At 28.1% G+C, this 21,163-nt stretch overlaps 1 protein-coding gene across 7 annotated transcripts in view; it reads left to right on the top strand.

Moving 5' to 3' along the window:
- Nucleotides 1–21,163, top strand: part of LOC142322486 (uncharacterized) — a 56,799-nt gene that overhangs the window by 9,956 nt on the left and 25,680 nt on the right. For 2 of the 7 annotated variants that reach the window (XM_075361612.1, XM_075361613.1), the window contains exons 2-3: nt 10,495–10,553; nt 18,148–18,602. In XM_075361612.1, the coding sequence (XP_075217727.1) occupies nt 10,525–10,553; nt 18,148–18,602 (484 nt within the window). In that variant the 5' untranslated portion in view covers nt 10,495–10,524. Of the gene's footprint in view, nt 1–10,494; nt 10,554–18,147; nt 18,603–20,268; nt 20,915–21,163 lie in introns of those variants that run through there. The other 5 variants (XM_075361608.1, XM_075361614.1, XM_075361609.1 and 2 more) reach the window with 3 other exon arrangements.

Here is a 21,163-nt window from a genome sequence, read left to right on the forward strand (position 1 = left end):
TATGATTCATCTGATTTATATAATTTGAGTGGTATTTATAAAATTGAATATAATGATTGTGACCATATTTATATAGGAAAGACCACCAGATCATTTAAGGCTACATCTTGGAACATTTTAGAAATAGAAAAGGTAAACTGGGTTTCTCTAATGTATGTAATCATCTGATTAAGAATAAACAGAATATCTGATATTAGGACAAATTTAAAAATACTGGAAATTAAAAAAAAAAATAATATGAATACAAATAGTAAGGGATTAGACATTTTAGAAAGATACATAAAAATAAATTTAATGTTGTCAACCTTCAGACAGAATATGAGGATGACAGTATTTTGAAAGCTGCAGTAGATGGCACCACTATCTATTTTGATAGTGATGTATAATATATTTCAATCAGTGTAGTAAAGTTCAGTTAAATGGACAACATGCATAATTGCTTTACTTGAAATAATTTTAATTTTTTGTTTTTTTTTTAATTTGATTTTATGGCTTGACATCACATTTTTACATATGTAAAAATTTGTGCAATTTAATTTTTATTGTTAATTTTAATTAATCTCATTTTTGTACTTTGGTTGATCTATTAAAATAACTATATATATTGTATTTTTTGTAATAAAAAATCAACTTGAACCCAAGTACAGAGTTACAAAGTAAATGAAATTCTTCTTTTTTTTTTCACCCTTCTTTTTTTTTCTTTTCTTTATTCCAATAGCATTTTCGCGGCATCCCACATCATCAGTTGTATATAAATTTTATAAAATTACAAATCAAACATAACAGTTTTTTTTTTAGAATAAAAATTAAAATTACTATCATATATACAAAACATGAAGTCAGTTAAATAAAATAACTACATATATTTAAATATGATGTCAATTAAGAATTAAAAATTAAAATTTAATTGACTTCATGTTTTGTATATATGATAATAATTTTAATTTTACTATTATTAATATTAATAATAGATTATAATTATTATTTTTAATATTTTTATTCTAGAAAAAAAATTATGTTTAAATGTAATTTTATATCATTTGTATACAATTGATGATGCGGGATACCACGAAAATGCTATTGGAATAAAGAAAAGAAAAAATAAGTGTCAATTCATTTACTTTGTAATTCCCTACTTGGGTTATTCAAGTTGGTTTTTGATTATAAAAAATATAATTTATTGGTACAGAGAAATATGGGTCTTATAAGTATTGACTTTACAAAAAAAAGTGTGTGGAAGAGAGAGATATCCACATTTTTTTAAATATTTGTATTCATGCAGTTTTTAATTCCTCATTGACTTAAAAATATTTATTGTCTGTTAATTTCAACTTATTCAGTTATGCAGAAGTATTTCTTAATTTCATGTTTCCTAAATCTTTCAGTAATGTCATATCTTTTTCGACAACATTTAACTGTATCATTTTAAGTATTTTCTAATTCAAAATTTTTATTTTATGTTAATAGCATTTATTTATATTGTCAAACAAATGCAACCGATCTTTATCTTGTTATAAGATTTTGTCTCAAGCATTTTAATTATTCCACTGTACTCCATGTAAAAAATAAACATTAATTCATAAAACTTTGCTAATCAGGATCTTTTTCTACATTAAGCTCTCTGGCTAGTACTGTGAGGTATTTTTTATCTTACCTTCTCAACTTTTTATATTCTTTGCAATTTTACTATCTAAATAACAAAATTTTGTAACTTCTGTTATACTGTGTTCTCATATCTTAATATTTGATTTAATTATTTTCCTTTCTATCATATTTCATTATCTTTGTTTTTACTTCTGTTACTTAAAATAGGTTACCTCATTATGTAACCTTTTCACTTTGTTACTTCTAGGTAATTGTAACCTCAGCCAAAATAATATTAGCAAACCATTTTTAATTTTTTGTTACTGCCTGATACTTTTTCCCAAAATATTTCTGTTACTCTCTTATTGTTTCATTTTAAAATAAGGACAGTTAATTGCTACAACCTTGTCTCATTTATTTGTACACTTTGACAAACTAGTAGAATTTAGTTAGCATTGGAGTGATTGCTTGTAAAATGTATGAGATACTGTTAACATTTTAGGTTTATGCTATTTAAATATATTAATCATTATCAGTGCCGGCCCTAGGCAGTAGGCAAGGTAGACTGCCTTCAGCGGCAAAATTTAGGAGCAGCAAAACCATCTGAACTACAGCGCAAAAAAATAAATGCAACTCACAAAAATAAATTTCAATTACTTGAATTTAGAAAATAATACTATTTATTAGTACAATAATAATATTATTATTGTACTCGTTTTGTTTATTGTTTTAAACGTGTATTTAAATTATCTCTGAAAATAGTAGGTGATCATTTTAGTTTGTAAGTTTGTTGTCGAAAGTTCATTAAAATGTAAATTTTGTTTTTTCAATAAAACAATTTTCTGTAAATCTATATTAGTATTATTTTCTTAATTCAATTATGTAATTTTTCTGGTTAACATGCTTCTTTTATAATTCTGTTTTTTTTTTGTTTTTTTTAATTTTAAACTTTTTTAAGGTTGGGGGAAGGCAATTTTTTGGTTTGCCTACGGCAGCAAAAACACTAGGACCGACCCTGTCACTGTGTTTGTTTCAATTAAATACAAAGCCTCACAAATATGAAATAATGTTTTAAGGGTTATGTGTATTGTCTGCATGGTTGAAATGTTTAGAAATAGTGTGTGAAAAACACAGCATGTTACACTTAAAAAAATTTGTCTTACCATAATTCATTGTAATTTATTAATCTAAACTGGTAAAAGTAGGCATTTGATTCATGAATTAGTACTTATATGATTTTTATTTTAAGATTCAACATCCTCAAGAATTTGACAGTTGGAGTTATCTAATAACAAACCAATCACATCTTTGAGAAGATAACAAAGTTATTTAAGTAGTTATTACGTACAATATGTGATGAAAAATGTTTAATTTATTATTTTTTTAAATTATTTATTTGAAAGATATTTAAAATTTTACTTTGTTTTGTAATTCAGTGAAATAAGATTTATTATAAGTATTTGCAAATTATTCTGATTTCGTATCTTTTTTACGTCTCTTCTTTCAAATATAATTTGTGTTAAACTTTTTCTTTTAACTGCTTATACTCTCTTTATTTGCTAGAATAGAATTTATGGTTGTTTTGTTATTCTGTCTTTCATATACATAGTTAAAAACCTGTTGCATTTTTTTTTTTACAACTGAAGATACCATGTCAGTATCTGCTGTGTTTCTTTTGCTAACCCTTTAACATGTTTTTAGTATGAGTTGTAATCAACGGCTTCCCAAACAATCCAGGATTGGATTAACACAAAAAAGTTCACCATATTATTAAGGATAGTATTGTTCTCATAAAGGGTTTCAAGAATTATCACTTGTTACCATACCATATTATTTAATCGATAAACTCTTAACAGCATCTATAAAAACTGGTCTCAATTTGTTAGTTGTATTCAGGTCAGGAGATCCAATAATCATTCAAAATTTTTAAACAGGTTAATACCACTGTTTTCATTTGGCTTGAAAACAGTCTATTGCAGATTGCTAGTATTATTGACATAATAAAAATAGCGTCACTTTTTCCTTGCGCTGTTGCATTCTTATTTTACATCATATAGAGGTCAAAAAGGGCTTTTTGGAAAGAGTAATGGTGGAACTTCATTGTAGTGTACTCAAAATTCATTTTGTTACATAACCAAATCTTGTAATGTTTACTGAAGTTATGTTCACAAATTATTTTTTCTAGTTTTGGGCACAAAATAAATAAGGAAGGGTTTGGGTAACAGGCCTGTTTTTACCTTTTAACTCTTAGGTACTAATAGTACTTGTAAAAAATTGGACTGTTACCGAGTGTCCTTGATTTAAAAAAGATGCCTGCCAAATCGTAAGATTTTGAAAATGTCTCGTATTTGGGGCCCAAAAACCACATGTGGGACAGGTGGCAAAAATCTGAAAGTTTTACAGCAGTAAATCCTTTTTATGTACTTTAAAACTATATCATATTTATTTTGTTACTTAAAGGGGTTGACAAGTAATGAAGCCATCAGAACCGCTAAAAACACCTTTTCTTCTAACGCGATTAGAAGAATCGCGTTATTTTTGGATACATTGTTTGCGAAACAATGTATCCAAAAAATTCACAGTATATATTTTTTCAGATGATAATGTAGGCCTACTGTACAAAATATTTTGATCTGTTATAATGAGAGCTTATATTCTAGATAGTCTGTTACTTAAAGCATGATTCATACTCACAAACTTATGTTTAAACACGAAAGTGAATAGACATGCATGGACTTTAATGTTTGTGTAATCCTGAATGTAAACATTGTAGAAGACTCAGTTACTCTTTGATTTCAGCGTGATATGTTGTATTGTTGCTAGTGTTAATGTATTTGAATTGTTTTTCATTTTGTAATTATTATTTATTCTAATGAGTTTAATTGTAATTTTTATAATCTGAAAAAAATGTATAACATCAGTATTTTTTATAAGTTTTGTATGGTTAGAAGAAACGGTGTTTTTAGCAGTTTTGTGGGCTTCATTACGTGTCAACCCCTTTGAGTAAGAAAATAAATTTTATATGATTTTAAAGTAATAAAACATATTTGCTGCTGTAAATATTTCAGAGCTTTGCCACCTGTCCCACACGTGGGTTTTGAGTCTCAAAAATGGACCATTTAAAAATCGTACGATATGGCAGGCATTTTTTTTAATGAAGGACACTCGACTACAGTTCAATTTTTTTAATAAGTACTACTAGTACCTAAGAATTTAAAGGTAAAAAACAGGCCTATTACCAAAGCCTTTCATTATTTATTTTGGTCCCAAAATTTGTAAATGTAACTTCAATAAACGTTATATGTAACAAAATGAATTTTGAGTACACTAAGATGAAGTTCCAAATCTTTACTCTTTACAAAATGCCCTTTTTGATCCTCTGTACAATATAAAATAAGAATGCTTCATGAAAAAAAAGATGAAAATGGCTGTATTTACCGGTTGGCAAGTTAGAAAATAGTCCATTACTCAAGAAAAAATTTTTTTTAAATATAAAAAAATATTTTTTGGCCACTACAAGGTGGGTAGTTATCATATACCAGATATCATCAAAATCAAAAGTAGCGATGCACTTATCATTTGTTGAATTAAAATGGAATACATACCCCCTTTATAGAGATCTTCTAGTAATACATAACATCAGAATTATTATAAAAAAGACTGTTCAGATCCTACAATTAGATTGTTCAGTATTCTGAACTGTCTTCACCACTTCACACAACCTAATTAAAAACCTTTCATCCCAGAGTCAAAGGTAATATCAAAACAATATCCATCCATCATTTTTTTAACATTTATTTTGTGGGTTTGGAGATAACATGGACTTTAAGCATGCATGAACATTGTATTTTAGTAGATTGATTATTTAGCCTGTTTATATAAAATTTCCGTATAACACTTGGATTATTTTCACACTATTGCTACCTCTGGTGATTCCTTTGGTCTCATGTGAGAATTTTTTCTAGATATCTTTCACCCTGATTCATTTATTCAGTTTCATGACCCTTTTCCAGTTTCTTGTAATGTATTCCTTGCTTTCCCGTAGTTTTTCAATCCATTTCTGCGATTAATAAATATTGTTCATGCTTCCATTGTTTCATGGAATGTATTAGCTCACATTCAGTGATCAATGATTCATGAATCATTGATCTTTGCTTTCATTCCATATGTTTACCACTGTTTAATGCTACAAAGAGACAAAATTATATTATTTCCAGCTCCCGGTCAATGATTTTTAGACAATTCTTTATGTAATTGTGTCTTTAATGTTTAAGAGAATATTAAACATTTAAAAATATTTTCATTATCTTAGGTGTTTTTAAAATTTAATGGGTTTTAACTTTCATGAAATAAATAATAGCTGCTAATGCCATTGGGAAAAAATTGATACTTTGGTGTATGTAATAATATTTTTAACTGATGGGTGACTTTTCTTTTTCTAGAACTCAAGTTTAGTGTTTTAGAACATTGAATAATTTTTAATACATGTATATAAGTTTTGCACCATCATCAGCCAGTGAAGTAGCAGCTATCTCAGGAGCTACCATAAGGATAATTTAATTGAACGTTGTCCTTATTTACACAAAAAAAGAAAACATGTAATGGTTATGTTATGATCATAACATTTTCTCACGTTTAACTAGAACACTAAACTTAAAATACGCAATAATAGAAGTATTTCTTAAATAAATAAAATTAATAATGCATTACAAAAGAAGAACTTTTTTTTTAAATCCTGTTTGTACATGGAAAAAACAAATTATATTTGAGTGGAAGAATAGATGATTGTATCTGTAATTGTGACTGAAAATGTATAAGAAATGCTCTTATGTATATATAAATATAAAAATACACACATACACACAATCAACAGCTTAACAAGACAAGTTATGCATTTGTGTGAAAGGCGTGACTTATCAAGAATTAGTTTATTCAAAAACAATTTTCACAGATTTATTGAAGTATATGCTGTTCTCAATGCGCTTCATGTTGTCACAATAATATTTTGTACAATTGACAACATATGAGCTGTCATATATACTTATTTCGTGATCAAGAGTAACTGATTATTCACTTATCTTGCTGAATATTCATATGGCAAACATAAATAAACATAAATATTAACCATGACAAACATAAAGTAATTAAATAGATAATTTGGCTCGGTTAGCAGGGTAGTTTTTGTCTTGCCTATAATAAATTAATTTCCCATACATTTCAGAGAAAATAAACTCTAGTTCTAGCTTGTGAAAGACTCAGTATGGCCAGATTAAACTGTGCTTTACACACAACATATTGTTTTATATTCTACATATCTAACATTATTGTGTTTCAATAGTAGCTTATCATATTTGTTTTCTTTACATATTAGCTCATAATAAATACATCTGTGTATGCAAAAAATGATCTAATGTAACTAATTAAAAATTAATTTGTCATGTAATTAATTTATAGTTATTGTTTTATGTTACATATATTGTTAATGAAACAAGGGAAGCTGCCCAATGATATCCTTGAATCAATAAATTTTGTTTACACCATTGTACTTTCTGTAGTTTTGTTTGCGGGTTTTTTTAAAAATTAATATTGTTTAGTTGCTGCTATAAACAAAAAGTATAACTTCTATTGATTTTTTTATTCAGAAGCGCACTTGCTAAAATGACATAGCATTGCTAACTTCACATGAGCATGCCCACAGAATGTTATTTTTTAAATTTTTACTTTTTTTTTAACAAATAAAATAACTCAGCAGCACAGAAAGTTGCAGATATGTTCAAGTGAATTAACAGTTCTATTAAAATTTTAAATGTATTTTTTTAGAAATCAACTATAAAGATTTATCAGTTATGATATTTTTAGTGTTTGTTTAAGAAATATACATATTTTTTTTTACAAGTAAATGTATCACACTACAAATTATAATTGGTCCTACACTTTTTTTAAATATTTCACTTTTAGTATAACTTTTATTCATTATTTATTGACATTAAATTACTAGGTAATAAATATTTCACATATATATTTGTTAAAACTAAATCAGAATTAATAATACTTGTGTAAATTATTCAAATATCTGAATGTAAAGGTATGTAATTATAACTGTCTAATTATGAAAATAAAAATCAAAGCACATTATAAAATTACTTAAACCACCACTTGAAAAGTTGCATGATAAATGAACAAATATTCTTATTTCCTGTTATTGATTTGATGTGGAAAATTGGTAAGGCAGAGCAGTTCCTCTCCCCAGAGCTTATGAGCCTTAAAAGGTGTTGTAGTAGTAGGTCTGTATAAGACTTGTTGTTGGTTTGTTTTAACACAATATCTTCATTGGAAAGCAGTATCGGTTAACCTATGTCACATACTGTATAAACCATTCTTAAGAATTCAGTTTTAAAATTTAACACTTTTAAGATATAACAAATATATTCCAAACTCCATGGCAGAGCATAGCAGTAATTCATCTTCGCCAATCATTCAGAAATTTTTGGGTTTGAATTTCAATCAGGATTGTCATTTTAAACATTACATACGAGGGTTATTTTTTTTCAAGGTCCGATTGGTCGCGAAATAAAAGCCCCGATAAAAATCAAATGAACTTTTGCGCATATGTGTTACGCAGCGTCTAGTATAGCCTTCAATCATGCCATGTCACTTCGTTTATTTCTGAACACGCAGCTAGCACAAAAACATGTCTACAAAAATAGCATCTCCAGCCAAGTGTGAAGTGCGTGCGGTAATTTGATTTCTTCAGTCTGAGGGGTGTAATGCGGCTGAAATTCATCAACGAATAAGTAATGTGTATGGTGAAACTTCAATGAGTGACAGCAAAGTGCGACAGTGATGCAGGAACTTTAAAGCAGCACGTACAGATATTCATGATGCAGGCAGTCAGGGAAGGAAGGGAGTGTCAACCGATGATCTCGTTGAGCAAGTGGATGAGGCGATTCGAGAAAATTGTCAGTTCACAATTTCTGTATTGAGCACGTTTCCAGAAATTTCAAGGTCAGCTCTCTACACCATTGTGAGTGAGAAACTTCAGTACCGCAAACTGTGTGCCAGATGGGTTCCCAAGATGCTGTCCGACCATCACAAAACAATGAAGGACGCCTCCCTAACGTTTCTCCAGCGCTACCACAATGAAGGAGAAGATTTTTTGAACAAAATTGTCATAAGGGACGAGACATGGGTCGATTTCGAAACTGAAGAAACAAAAGAACAATCCAAACAGTGGATGCATTCTCACTCTTTCAGTAAACCAAAAAAGTTCAAGCGAACCTTCTCCAACATAAAGTGTATGGCTACTGTGTACTGGGACCGGAATGGAGTTCTCTTGGTGGAATTCATGGAACACGAATTCCATGTGGCACGACCATCACTGCAGCCTCATACTGCGTGACTCTTCAACGTCTACGAAGGGCAATTCAGAATAAGCGGAGAGGAATGTTGTCATCAGGAATTATCTTTCTCCATGACAATCCTCGGCCGCACACTGCAGCTGTAACAAAGAAGCTCCTGCAGCATTTTCATTGGGAAGTGTTTGATCACCCACCGTACAGTCCGGACTTGGCTCCATCCAATTTTCACCTCTTTGCTCACATGAAACATTTGCTGGCTCAGAGGACAACATTTTGGCACAGACATTGAGCTGCAGACCGGTGTAAAAACATGGCTGAAAACACAAGCGGCTTTGTTCTACGACGAGGGTATTGGAAAGTTGGTACCACGCTACGACAAATATCTAAATCGGAGTGGCAACTATGTAGAGAAATAGCGTAACTATGTAAGTACTTGTTACAAATAAAAAATTTTTTATTTTCACTGGGTTTAATTTCGTGACCGATCGGACCTTGAAAAAAAATAACCCTCTTAAAATTCTTGTATGTTCACCGATGATATCTGTAACTGGAAAAATGTCTTCAGTACCTAAATAAATAAATTACAAAAATAATTATGTTCAATCATTTTGCTTGCAGATATAATAAAAATGATCAAAAGTGTAAAATAATCATAAATGATTTGAAAAATGAATGAAAGATATTTTATCTTTATTGCATTCGAATTTTGTTAATTTTTTTGTTGGAAATTTTCAGGTCTCAATATACATTTTTTATTTAGACTATTTTTCTTAATTTTATTAATTTACACAAAAAGCTGTTAAAATTGTGATGGTAATCATGTTTTTCATTTTTAGATTTAATATAGATTGGTTTTAATATGATCTTACAGCATTTTGTTACTGGAGTAACAAAATACTATCCAATAATGTTTCTGTTATAATCATCTTGCTTAGCTGTAGTTTCTTGGAAATTATTGACACTCAGCATTTAATAAAGATAGAAGTGTTGATTGACTAAGATTTTTTTTTAACTTTAATAACAGTTTTTTCCTTTTTTCATATTATATTTTTTCTTAACCATATTATGTGCATCATGCTGACTGTGTACGTGCTATTTAATTAAGTTCAAGTTCAGAAATTCAGTTCCAGGATCATAATTTTCTATTTTCATGAACCTCTAGATAAAATTTTAGTTTGAACATATCTCACTCTGTAACTGTACAAACTAGAATCTTAAAAAAAACAACCAGATTTAGTTTTTAAATCTTAATTAATTATTTACTTTTAAGATGTCTATACACAAATCCCATTTCTTTTGACACTGTAAGTGATCTTGGCATTTTTTTTAATCACCTTGATAAGCAATTTTCATGTTTCATAGACTTGTAGTACAGTACCTGGAATAAATGTAAAACCGCAAATGTTTGTGGTTTTCATTTGTTTGATTTATTTTATGGCTGAGACCAAGTTACTTATAAGTTATTGTTTAAGTTTCCCAAACTTTGATTTGTAAAAACTGTTTGAAAAAATTTTGCTCGGTAAATTCTCAAATGGATTTTAACATTTCACAGGTCTCAGTTACTGATTTTTCAATATTCAGGATGGAACTTAATGGAAATGTATTGCTCATGTAAGTTAACCGTTTTCTCAATTACAAATCAGTATTTATATTGTTTCTCAAGCGTGTTCACAAGTAGAGCCTTTAGCATGTGCCATATACTTATTGACAGTAGAGAATTTTATCTTTTCTCTGAGTTAGATTTTATTCCTGCTTTAAGAGTTACAGAAATTTACTATTTGTACCTTGTGATTTGTGATAAAATAGCATTGAAAGTTATAGATGCCTTTTTTAATATTTTAACTTGGCTATGGTTTTCACTGTTTTTCCAATGAATTTATCTTAATTATGATTTTTTTTCATAATTATTTAACATAGCCCAACAAAGTACTATGTTTGTTTTTATCAAAATAGCAGTTTTTTTTTTAGTGTATATAATTAATATAAAAATCAAGAACCACTTATTACCAAAAAAATAACATTTAATTTAGAAAAACCTTACTTCTTTAGCTATTTATATAAACATTAAGAATATAAGATAATAAAATATGAAGTTATCATAGATGTTTGTGTCCATTTTTGCCATATACTTGAACAAATCTTTGTTTAAATTTAAGTATTTAGTTAATTTTTAATTATTTTATTGATAATGGGATGATTAACTAACTGAAAGTGCTTTAGGGTGTTCCTTTTTTTTAGTAGTACTCCATTATTATTTATTTCTTTTTAATTACTCATGAAATTTCAAAATATTTAAATTTAAAAGTGTCATTGAACAATAGCAACTAATTAATAAACAGACTTTTTCTATTTTGGCATATGTATCTGTTTTATTTTACGACAGTTTAGTGTCATTCTAATACTTAAAAAGAGTATTTTTATGTAAAAATTGAAGAAAAATTATAGCAAAAAAAAATTTTTTTTTTACATATATACTTACATTAAGTCAGTTTACTGATGAAAAAATGAAGCAAATGATTTAAGAAATTATTAGAAATAATTTTTTAATTAGTATGACTGATTTGATGCAGCTCTCCAAGATTCCCTATCTGGTGCTAGTCGTTTCATTTTGGTATACCCCCTACATCCTACATCCCTATCAATTTATTTTACATATTCCAAACATTGCCTGCCTACACAATTTTTTCCTTCTACCTGTCCCTCTAATATTAAAGCGACTATTCCAGGATGCCTTAATATGTGGCCTATAAGTCTCTCTTCTTTTAGCTATATTTTTCCAAATGCTTCTTTCTTCATTGATTTGCCGCAACACCTCTTCAATTGTCACTTTATCCACCCATCTGATTTTTAACATTCTTCTATAGCACCACATTTCAAAAGTTTTCTAATCTTTTCTTCTTAGGTACTCGAATCGTCCAAGTTTCACTTCCATATAAATCTTATCCTGACATTTAATTTTTTATGTAAACAAATTGCATTTCTGACTGAAAACTCGTTTCGCCTGTGCTATTTGGCATTTTATATCGCTCCTGCTTTGTCCAACTTTAGTAATTCTACTTCCCAAATAACAAAATTCTTCTACCTCCATAATCTTTTCTGTTCCTATTTTCACATTCAGTGGTTTCCTTCATTATTTCAACTACATTTCATTACTTTCGTTTTGTTTTTGCATAGGACTTCATCCATGCTGTTCATTGTTTCTTCTAAATCCTTTTTACTCTCAGCTAGAATTACTATACCATCAGCAAATATATCATCTTCTCACCTTGTACTGTTACTCCGGATCTAAATTGTTCTTTAAAATATTAAAAAGTAACAGGGATAGGGAACATCCTTGTCAGACTCCCTTTCTTATTTCTGCTTCTTTCTTATGTTCTTTAATTATTACTGTTGCTCTTTGGTTCCTGTAAATGTTAGCAATCGTTCTTCTATCTATGTATTTGAACCCTAATTTTTTTTAAACGAACATTTTATTCCAGTTTACGTTATGGAATGCCTTTTCTAGGTCTAATGCCAAGTATGTAGATTTGTTTTTCCTTAATCTTCCTTCTACTATTAATCTGAAGCCTAAAATTGCTTCCCTTGTCCCTCTACGTTTTCTGAAACCAAATTGGTATTCTCCTAACACTCTCCTCTCAATAGTTCTGTTCAGAATTCTAGTTAAAATCTTTGATGCATGGCTAGTTAAGCTAATTGTTGTGTATTCTTCACATTTATCTGCTTCTGCTTTCTTTGGTATCATGACTATAACACTCTTTTTGAAGACTGACAGAACTTCCCCTTTTTCATAAATATTACACACCAGTTTGTATAATCTATCAATCTCTTCCTCACCTGCACTGCGCAGTAATTCTACAGGTATTCTGTCTATTCCAGGAGCCTTTCTGCCATTGAAATCTTTTAATGCTCTCTTAAATTCAGATCTCAGTATTGTTTCTCCCCTTTCATCCTCTTCTTCCTCTATAACACCATTTTCTAATTCATTTCCTCCATACAACTCTTCAATATATTCCACCCACCTATCGACTTTGCCTTTCATGTTATAAATCGGTGTACCATCTTTGTTTAACATATTATTAGATTTTAATTTATGTACCCCAAAACTTTCCTGTATGCTCCATCTATTTTACCAATGTTCATTTCTCTTTCCACTTCTGAACACTTTTCATTAATCCACTCTTCTTTTGCTTGTTTGCACTTCCTGTTTATAGTATTTCTTAATTGTCTGTAGTTCCTTTTACTTTCTTTATCACTAGCATTCATATATTTTCTACGTTCATCCATCAGCTGCAATATATCGATCGTCTGAAATCCAAGGTTTTCTACCAGTTCTCTTTGTTCCGCCTAAGTTTGCTTCTGCTGATTTAGAAATTTGCTTTTTAACATTCTCCCATTCTTCTTCTACATTTTCTACCTTATCTTTTTTACTCAGACCTCTTGCGATGTCCTCCTCAAAAATCTTCTTTACCTCCTCTTCATCAAGCCTCTCTAAATTCCACAGATTCATCTGACATGTTTTCTTCAGGTTTTTAAACCCCAATCTACATTTCATTATCACTAAATTATGGTCACTATCAATATCTGCTCCAGGGTAAGTTTTGCAGTCGACGAGTTGATTTCTAAATCTTTGCTTAACCATGATATAATCTCTGATACCTTGCAGTATCGCCTGGCTTTTTTCATGTGTATATTTTTCTATTATGATTTAAACTGGGTGTTGGAAAATTACTAAATTATACTTCGTGCAAAACTCAAAGTCTGTCCCCTCTTTCATTCCTTTTGCCCAGCCTGTATTCACCCACTATATTTCCTTCCTTGCCTTTTCCAGTGCTTGCTTTCCAGTCTCCAACTATTATTAAATTTTCATCTCCTTTTTTATGTTTAATTACTTCATCAATTTCTTCGTATATACACTCTGCCTCATCATCATCATCATCATGGGCACTTGTAGGATATAAACGTTAACAATCGTTGTTGGTTTAAGTTTCAATTTTATCCTTATTACAATGATTCTATTGCTATGTATTTTGAAGTACTCTACTCTCTTTTGCTATCTTGTTCATTACAAAACATACTCCTGCCTGCTCATTAGATGTAGCTGAGTTAATTATTCTATAATCATCTGACCAAAAGTCGTTTTTCTCTTTCCACTGAACCTTGCTAATTCCTACTACGTCTATGTTTATCCTATCCATTTCCTTCCTAGCTGTAGAAAGATGATATTTTCCCAACTAGGTTGTCGGTTCAGTGCGATGTGATTATTGTTCTAGAAATGATGAATCATAAACTAACAATATAGTGCAACTTGTTCATTTACACTCTTCATGAAAGACAAATAAAAGCTGTGAGGGAGTATTTCAAATATTTGTGAAATATCCTGAGGCTCCTTTACTGACTCAGCAAGCAATCTAAAAGTGAAATAAATGATGTCAAATTACAGTTGATCTTGATTTGACAAGTACCAGAAGGCCTTGGTCATCATTAACAAGGGAAAATTTGATGAAAAATATTTATTGAACTGATTCTAATCTGCATTTAATTATGCAAAAAGAGTTGAATGTTCCCAGATCAAATGTACGGTAGGAATTTGAAATGATGAAATGTTAGGCCCTTAATTTTTTGAAGGTACTGTCTGGAGAAAATTATATTGATATGTTATACAAAGCTGTTTTACCTGTAAGTAGCCTTTTATGAAAACAATTTGCTGCTTAGCCATTTACCTCATTTTACAATATAGTTGTGTATCAGTTTTTCCAGAATGGATTGGAATGTGAGGTGCTATCGACTGATCATAGTCTTGTGATTTTTCCATATGGAATGTTCTAAGAAATAAGTTTTTGCTTAAAACCAAGAGATTTGCAATATCTACAATGTATACTGAATTAAAAGTTGACAAACTTAATGATAATAAAGAGTTTTGCCTAACTGTAGTTGAAAATGTTGCGGGATGCATGTAGAATTGAATGGTGAACATTTAGACATCTTTTGAAAGCAGTTATTTTTATGTTTTACATTTTTTAACATTGAAAACTTCATTTCATTTATTTTCAGTAAACTGATTTGTGGAACACAATACATTCATGCATTCTGGATAACCTTAGTTCATGCTTGGTAATAGTTTGTACTTTGATTCTATTTTTCTTCATCAAAAAGTTCTTGTCAACTTTAGTCTTAAAAAGACTAAGCTATAAAGTATCTTTTTTGTATAAATTAATTAAAAATAATACTTTTTCAACTTTATGATTTTGTAAAAGTTTTTCTTAAAAATATCTACAATAAAACTTATGTATCTAAATTGGATAAATACATAAGACAATTGGAAATTTAAATACATACATACATTATTTATTTTTTAATATTTTCAAAATATTGGGTTTTTAACATTTTTATCCAATTGTTTTGTTTCAGTTTGGTACAGTATTATTATTATTATTATTATTGGTACATTATATGCATTATTCCATAATACACATACTAGAATGAATTTCATTAACAAATATTTTGTAATTAAAAACTTTATTATTAATGTTTATTCAGAGTTAATTAAATACTACATTATAGGCATCATTTAGTTATGTATGCCTGTATGCAAGAAGAAGCTGTTGTAGCCATAGTAACAACTGAACTCACCCAACCCTCCTTTAGAGAAGTGTGAATGGCGTAGTAACAGCATTGTGGGACTATTTCTCTAAAGTTTGACTTTATTAATAACATATAGATTAAGATCAGTTTCAAATAAGTTTCTGTAGTTTTTTACTCGCATCCACTGTCATCATCCTATCTAGTCCAAATGAACAGGATTATACTCGATAAATTTATTTAACTCAATAATTTAAAAATTTTATCAAAATCTTTGGAATTTTTACTTAAAGCTCTTTCAATTCCTAGACAATAATTCTTAGTTTTTAGACTTATATTTTCAAATATTATAACATCAGTGGATGTGGTAATGGTGTTATATAATCTTTGTTAAAATATAGTACTCTTAGCTTTACTAATATCAGATTTATTTTAACCCTTGTATACTTTTTTCTAGGGATTGTCTTGAATCTCACAAAGCAAATTAATAAAATTAAATTTATCCAAAAACTTTACAACCTAAGCATCATTCATTCTTAGTATATGTAAATTTATATTTCTTTAAAAAGATTGGAAGAGAAACTGTGAAATAAATTTTAAAAGTTAGGGAAATTAAAAAATAAACATGTATATATTCATAGGAAAGAGATTAAATCATACGTAAATAATGATTATTTCAATAAAAAAGATATTAAAGAGATATTAATAAACTAGAATTCTCAGGAGAAAACAACACTCAAACCTTTAAAAACTGATACATTTTGATAATTAAAATAATCATCATCAGAAAAGATATGGAATTTATAAAAAATTTAATTTTCAATTATTATAAAATATTAACAGAAATGATATTAAACTTAATATAATATTAATAAACTTGAAATAATATAACTAATACTTTAGAAGCATTTCCAAAAGAATATTCCTATGTGTTTATATTTAAAAAAAATAAAATAAAAGTAATGCATACAATGTCAGCCAGTCTATATGGGGATCTTTCTAAGAAATGTAACAGATAGTAATAACATTTTTGAAATGCTACAGAAAGTTTTCCTACCTGATGTATTAACCGCATTATGGCAATGGTATCACCAAGAATTGTAAAGTAATTTTTTTTTAGGGTTACCCAATAGCTCAAAAATTAATGTTCAGTGAAATTTCAACATTCACCCTGCTTAGAATATGTAATGCATTAAGTATAAAATTCAAAATAATAGATTATATTTAATAGTATTCTTAGTAGTATTTTTCAAAATACTTTTACACTTGTAAACTAGACAGAATATTTATTTTAAGTGAAAACTGTTTCGAATGCTGTTAATTTTATTATACAAAAATTATTTTACATATTTTTAAGTTAAAATAGTAGTTTTTGTTTTGCATGAGAAAAGAGTTAGTTCTGCTATTATGTATGTATTGCATGAGTTAATATGATACATCAGTCTACTCTGATATAATTGTAATTATAGTTTTCCACTTGATTTTACCCCACAATATTGTCCATCAGTAAAAAATCGTTAATTAATTATATACAAAATACACTACAAACTGAGAAAGGATGTAAATAAAATGCACGACAGAAGATATAAACATATCCATAAAATATTAATTTATTTTCAAAGACATATAAAAAAGGTTTTTTTTTAACAATCTATTACAATATAAAACTATTTTTTCATAGAAACTGTTATCTGATTCTTATAAAAGGGAAATTAAAATATTTAGTATTATTTGGAAACGAGCACTAACAATAACCTTAGAGATTAAGAATAAATAAAATAAATGGTTGAATCAAAACTTGTAACTTAAGTCACAGCTGCTATTTTTACCTCTAAAAATAAAACTAAGAGAAATTACTCTAGATTTAAGTTAGAGAAAATGCTCGTTATTTAAAAAAAACCAGTTGCTCATTTTGATGATAAAGCATCATCAGCATTTTAGTAGGAGAAATTAATAAAGGTAAATTTAAAAACAACTTTTAATAGAAAATAAATAAAAAGCCAGTACCTAGAAAGTACTTAAAAAGAATATTACCTGACCAAGAAAATAAATTAAATTTAAGACAATGGTAGATTACAAAATGATGATTGGAAAAGATTGTTTAAATTATAATTCTGGTTGTATTTAAACTGGCTCATCTTGGACGTTTAAAGTAATATATCTTTTTTAATTTAAGAACTTCTTTAAATTAATTTTTTTTAAGTAAAAATATTCTATTTGCAATGTTTTTTTAACTACTTATTATGTATTTTTTTTTTTTTATTTATTTTAAGTTTAATATTTATATTTCTTTTACTAATTTTTTCCGCATCTGGTTTTAGTTTTTTTTTTTTTAATATCCCTTCATCATTTTCTCCTTCATTATTAAATATATAGGCAAACAGAATTTATCACGGTAGGGTTAGACGTAATGCTGGAATAAATTAAGCACTTCACATATTGCCAATTTTCCTGTGTTTAAGAATTCTTTCTTAAGATTTCAGTTTTACCTTAGATATGCAAAGTTATTACCACTTGTATAATTTTGATCTTGAAGATCTATCCGTGTTCTAGCATAATTATGAAATTTACAGTTGTTGATTAAATTGTTTTTCTATTTCTGATGTCTTAAAATAAATTTTCTCAGAGAACCTAGGGGAGAAAAAAGGCAGCTGGATACTGAAGGGGTTGTTTCAATCGTCCCTATTGGAAATGTCAGTGTGGTGGGCGATGAATCAGCTGCTATGTTGGCACAAAATCAGTGTTCGACAGTACAAGTTGCTGAAGATGAGGATTCTATGGCAAAAAAGAGAAGAGTTTTACCATTTAAACCGAAGCGGTTTCGACCAGAATGGATGATGTATGATATGTTTAAAGACTGGTTAAGACCGCACCCAAATCCTGAAAACGCTATGTGTGCTGCATGTGATACTGTTATAAAAGCTGGAAAAAGTGAATTAGAAAAACATGCTGCTGGTAAAAAACATCTTAAAAATTTATCAACTTATAGAAAAGAGATGGGAATTGCTGAAAGTGAAGTTATTGTTATAAGTGGACAAGAACTAGATGAGCATATGGGAACAACATTTTTACAACCAAATGGTGTGTATGTTTTTATCCCTCCAACTTTTATGTACGGTTTATTGCTTTTTTTTATATTTTGATTAATTTCAATGAAATAACTTTCACCTTATTTATTATTATTTTTAATTCATAAGATGTAATTATAAATTAGTTTTATTTTTTGTATATTGTAGCAATTTAAAGTTTATCATTATCACAAAAAAATGTATATGTATGATGTGAACAAAATTTCTTTTCATACACAAATTGTGAATGTTTTTTTCTTTTTAATAGCTTGGTACTGCTTCTTAAATTTTATAAGCCTACTTGACAATTTCTTACATAAATCTTTTTACCATTTTACACAAATATTTTTTTAATTTTTTGTCATCAGTAAATATGTTGTATAGGTTATTTTGCTTAATTATTTATATCTGTAAATGGTAAAAATAATTATTCATTCTTATTTTTAAATCTTACCAACCTTTTTTAAGTTTCTACCTGAATAGTTAAACATATTAACTAACATTTCATAAAAAATTGATTTGTGGAAACAGAAAACACAGTAATAGTTTTAAATTTTATGGACTTTTCAATTCAGTTTTGTGTTTTTAATAAGTATTATTATTATTATTTTTTTTTTATCATATTTGCATTCTTTGCCAAAAACCAAACACTTTTTTATCATAAACTTTATTTGGTCCATAATTTTTAAGATAATATCATTTTGTTTTTTCATGTATATAATTTCTGACAAAATGTTTAAATTTGTTTGCATAAATGTATAAACAAAACTATGGAGTTTTGATTATGATAGATTATAATGTCTAATATGTAAAAAACAAGTTTTGAACAACTACTCTTATTTTTATTAAAATTGTGTTTCTCCCGTTATTGTCATTTAAAACTTTGGAGTATATATTGACCTTATTTTATTATTTTTAATATTAGAATCTGAATTAAAAAAGCCTGTTTAGGACAAAACTTATTCAGTTTTTACGTAGAATATAACTTTTCCATAGTATTTCTTTCTTGTAATACTTTTTCAATTATTAAGGTGAAACCTTTTTTTTTTTTATAAACATCTTATGTTACTTGAAGCCTTTATTTGTTTTAAATTGCAGTATTCATTTTATTTGTTAGTCTAATAAAAAAAAATCAGTAAATGACTTTCTTCATAACTATGTGTCTTATCTAATTTTAAGCCTTCCTCAGAGGAATTTTTTATTTACATAGGAAAACCTGATATTGGTTGAAATGCTGTAAGTATGAATAATAAGTAACTAAGAAAATATTGTATTAATAAATTCATATTTCAAAAATTCTAATATATTCTCAACTGTGTAATTCTTTGGTTAACTTATTTTAATTTACATTTCATAGAATTCTCTTCTTTACAGTTTTAGCCATTAATATAGCAGGTCAATTTTCTTAATTAATATATATATATTTTTTTTTTAATTGAAAGAATGTTTTTATTACATTACATGCATTGTTATAAATTATGTGGTGGTGGTTTTTTTTTTTCATATATAATTTCATATTATGTAAGTTTATTACAATTGTTTCTAAAAACAGAACCATCAGATTTGCAGAACCTTTAAGAATTTGTTTATAAAATCTTCATAGGTTTTTTAAACAGTTTAATTTCATTTATTCTTCTAATAAATTTTTTTTTTGAATTGTTCTAATCCATTACCTTTAGGAATTATTTCAGGTAAAAGACGTGTGATATTAAGTGAATTTTGATTTTAAAAATGCTTCATTTTAACGACTGAACGTAAAAGAATAGAGTTTTATTATTGTGTATTTTAATAAATTTTTTATAATTGAACTCTATTTTAAAATGTCGAGAGAGATAATGAGTAGTGATTTAATCGGAACTGAAATAATCAGTGAAGGACAGGTCGGTGATGACGTTAAAGAAACATCTGTTGAATGGAGTGATGTAGCAGAATCGGTGGGTGAAACAGAAAATTTAGATTTACAACTTGAAAGATCTCATCAAACCAGAAAACAACAGAAATATCGAAAGGCTTGGGAATATTTCCCTGAATTTCAACAGTGGTTAGAACCGGTCGAAAATAATGCTTATAAAGCAAAATGTAAAATGTGTGCAAAGTTGATGGTTGCTGATTTAAGTGTCCTTAGATTACATGCTACAGGAAAGAGACACACAAAATTGTGTGAAGAATTTAATAAGGCAAAAGCTGCTCTTCAATCTATGGCTCCTACACCCGGAAGTGCTATTTTAAATAAACCTGTTATTCTGCCGACTGTGAGAAAAATCAAGTTACCACCAAGACGTCTTGAAGAATCCGATGTTACAGTTGAAAGTCTCACTCTTTCAGGTTGGCTGAACTAAATTTCAATTACTAACTGAAAGTCGTTTGAGAAAACCGTTGTAAATTTTAGAAATTATTAAAATTCATTTTTAATTTTAATTAATTGTTTTTGCATGTTGACAGATTACAAAATGCAGTGAAAGGCTGTATAATTTTGGTATAAAAGTAGTAATTAAACAAACAAAGTTATAAAGTTACTTATATGAAAGTGTATTGAAGATTTGTTTTTAATATTATTTTAATTATTTCTTTTTG

This window comes from Lycorma delicatula, chromosome 3, assembly GCF_047948215.1.
Source record: "Lycorma delicatula isolate Av1 chromosome 3, ASM4794821v1, whole genome shotgun sequence".
In the NCBI taxonomy this organism is placed as follows: domain Eukaryota; kingdom Metazoa; phylum Arthropoda; class Insecta; order Hemiptera; family Fulgoridae; genus Lycorma; species Lycorma delicatula.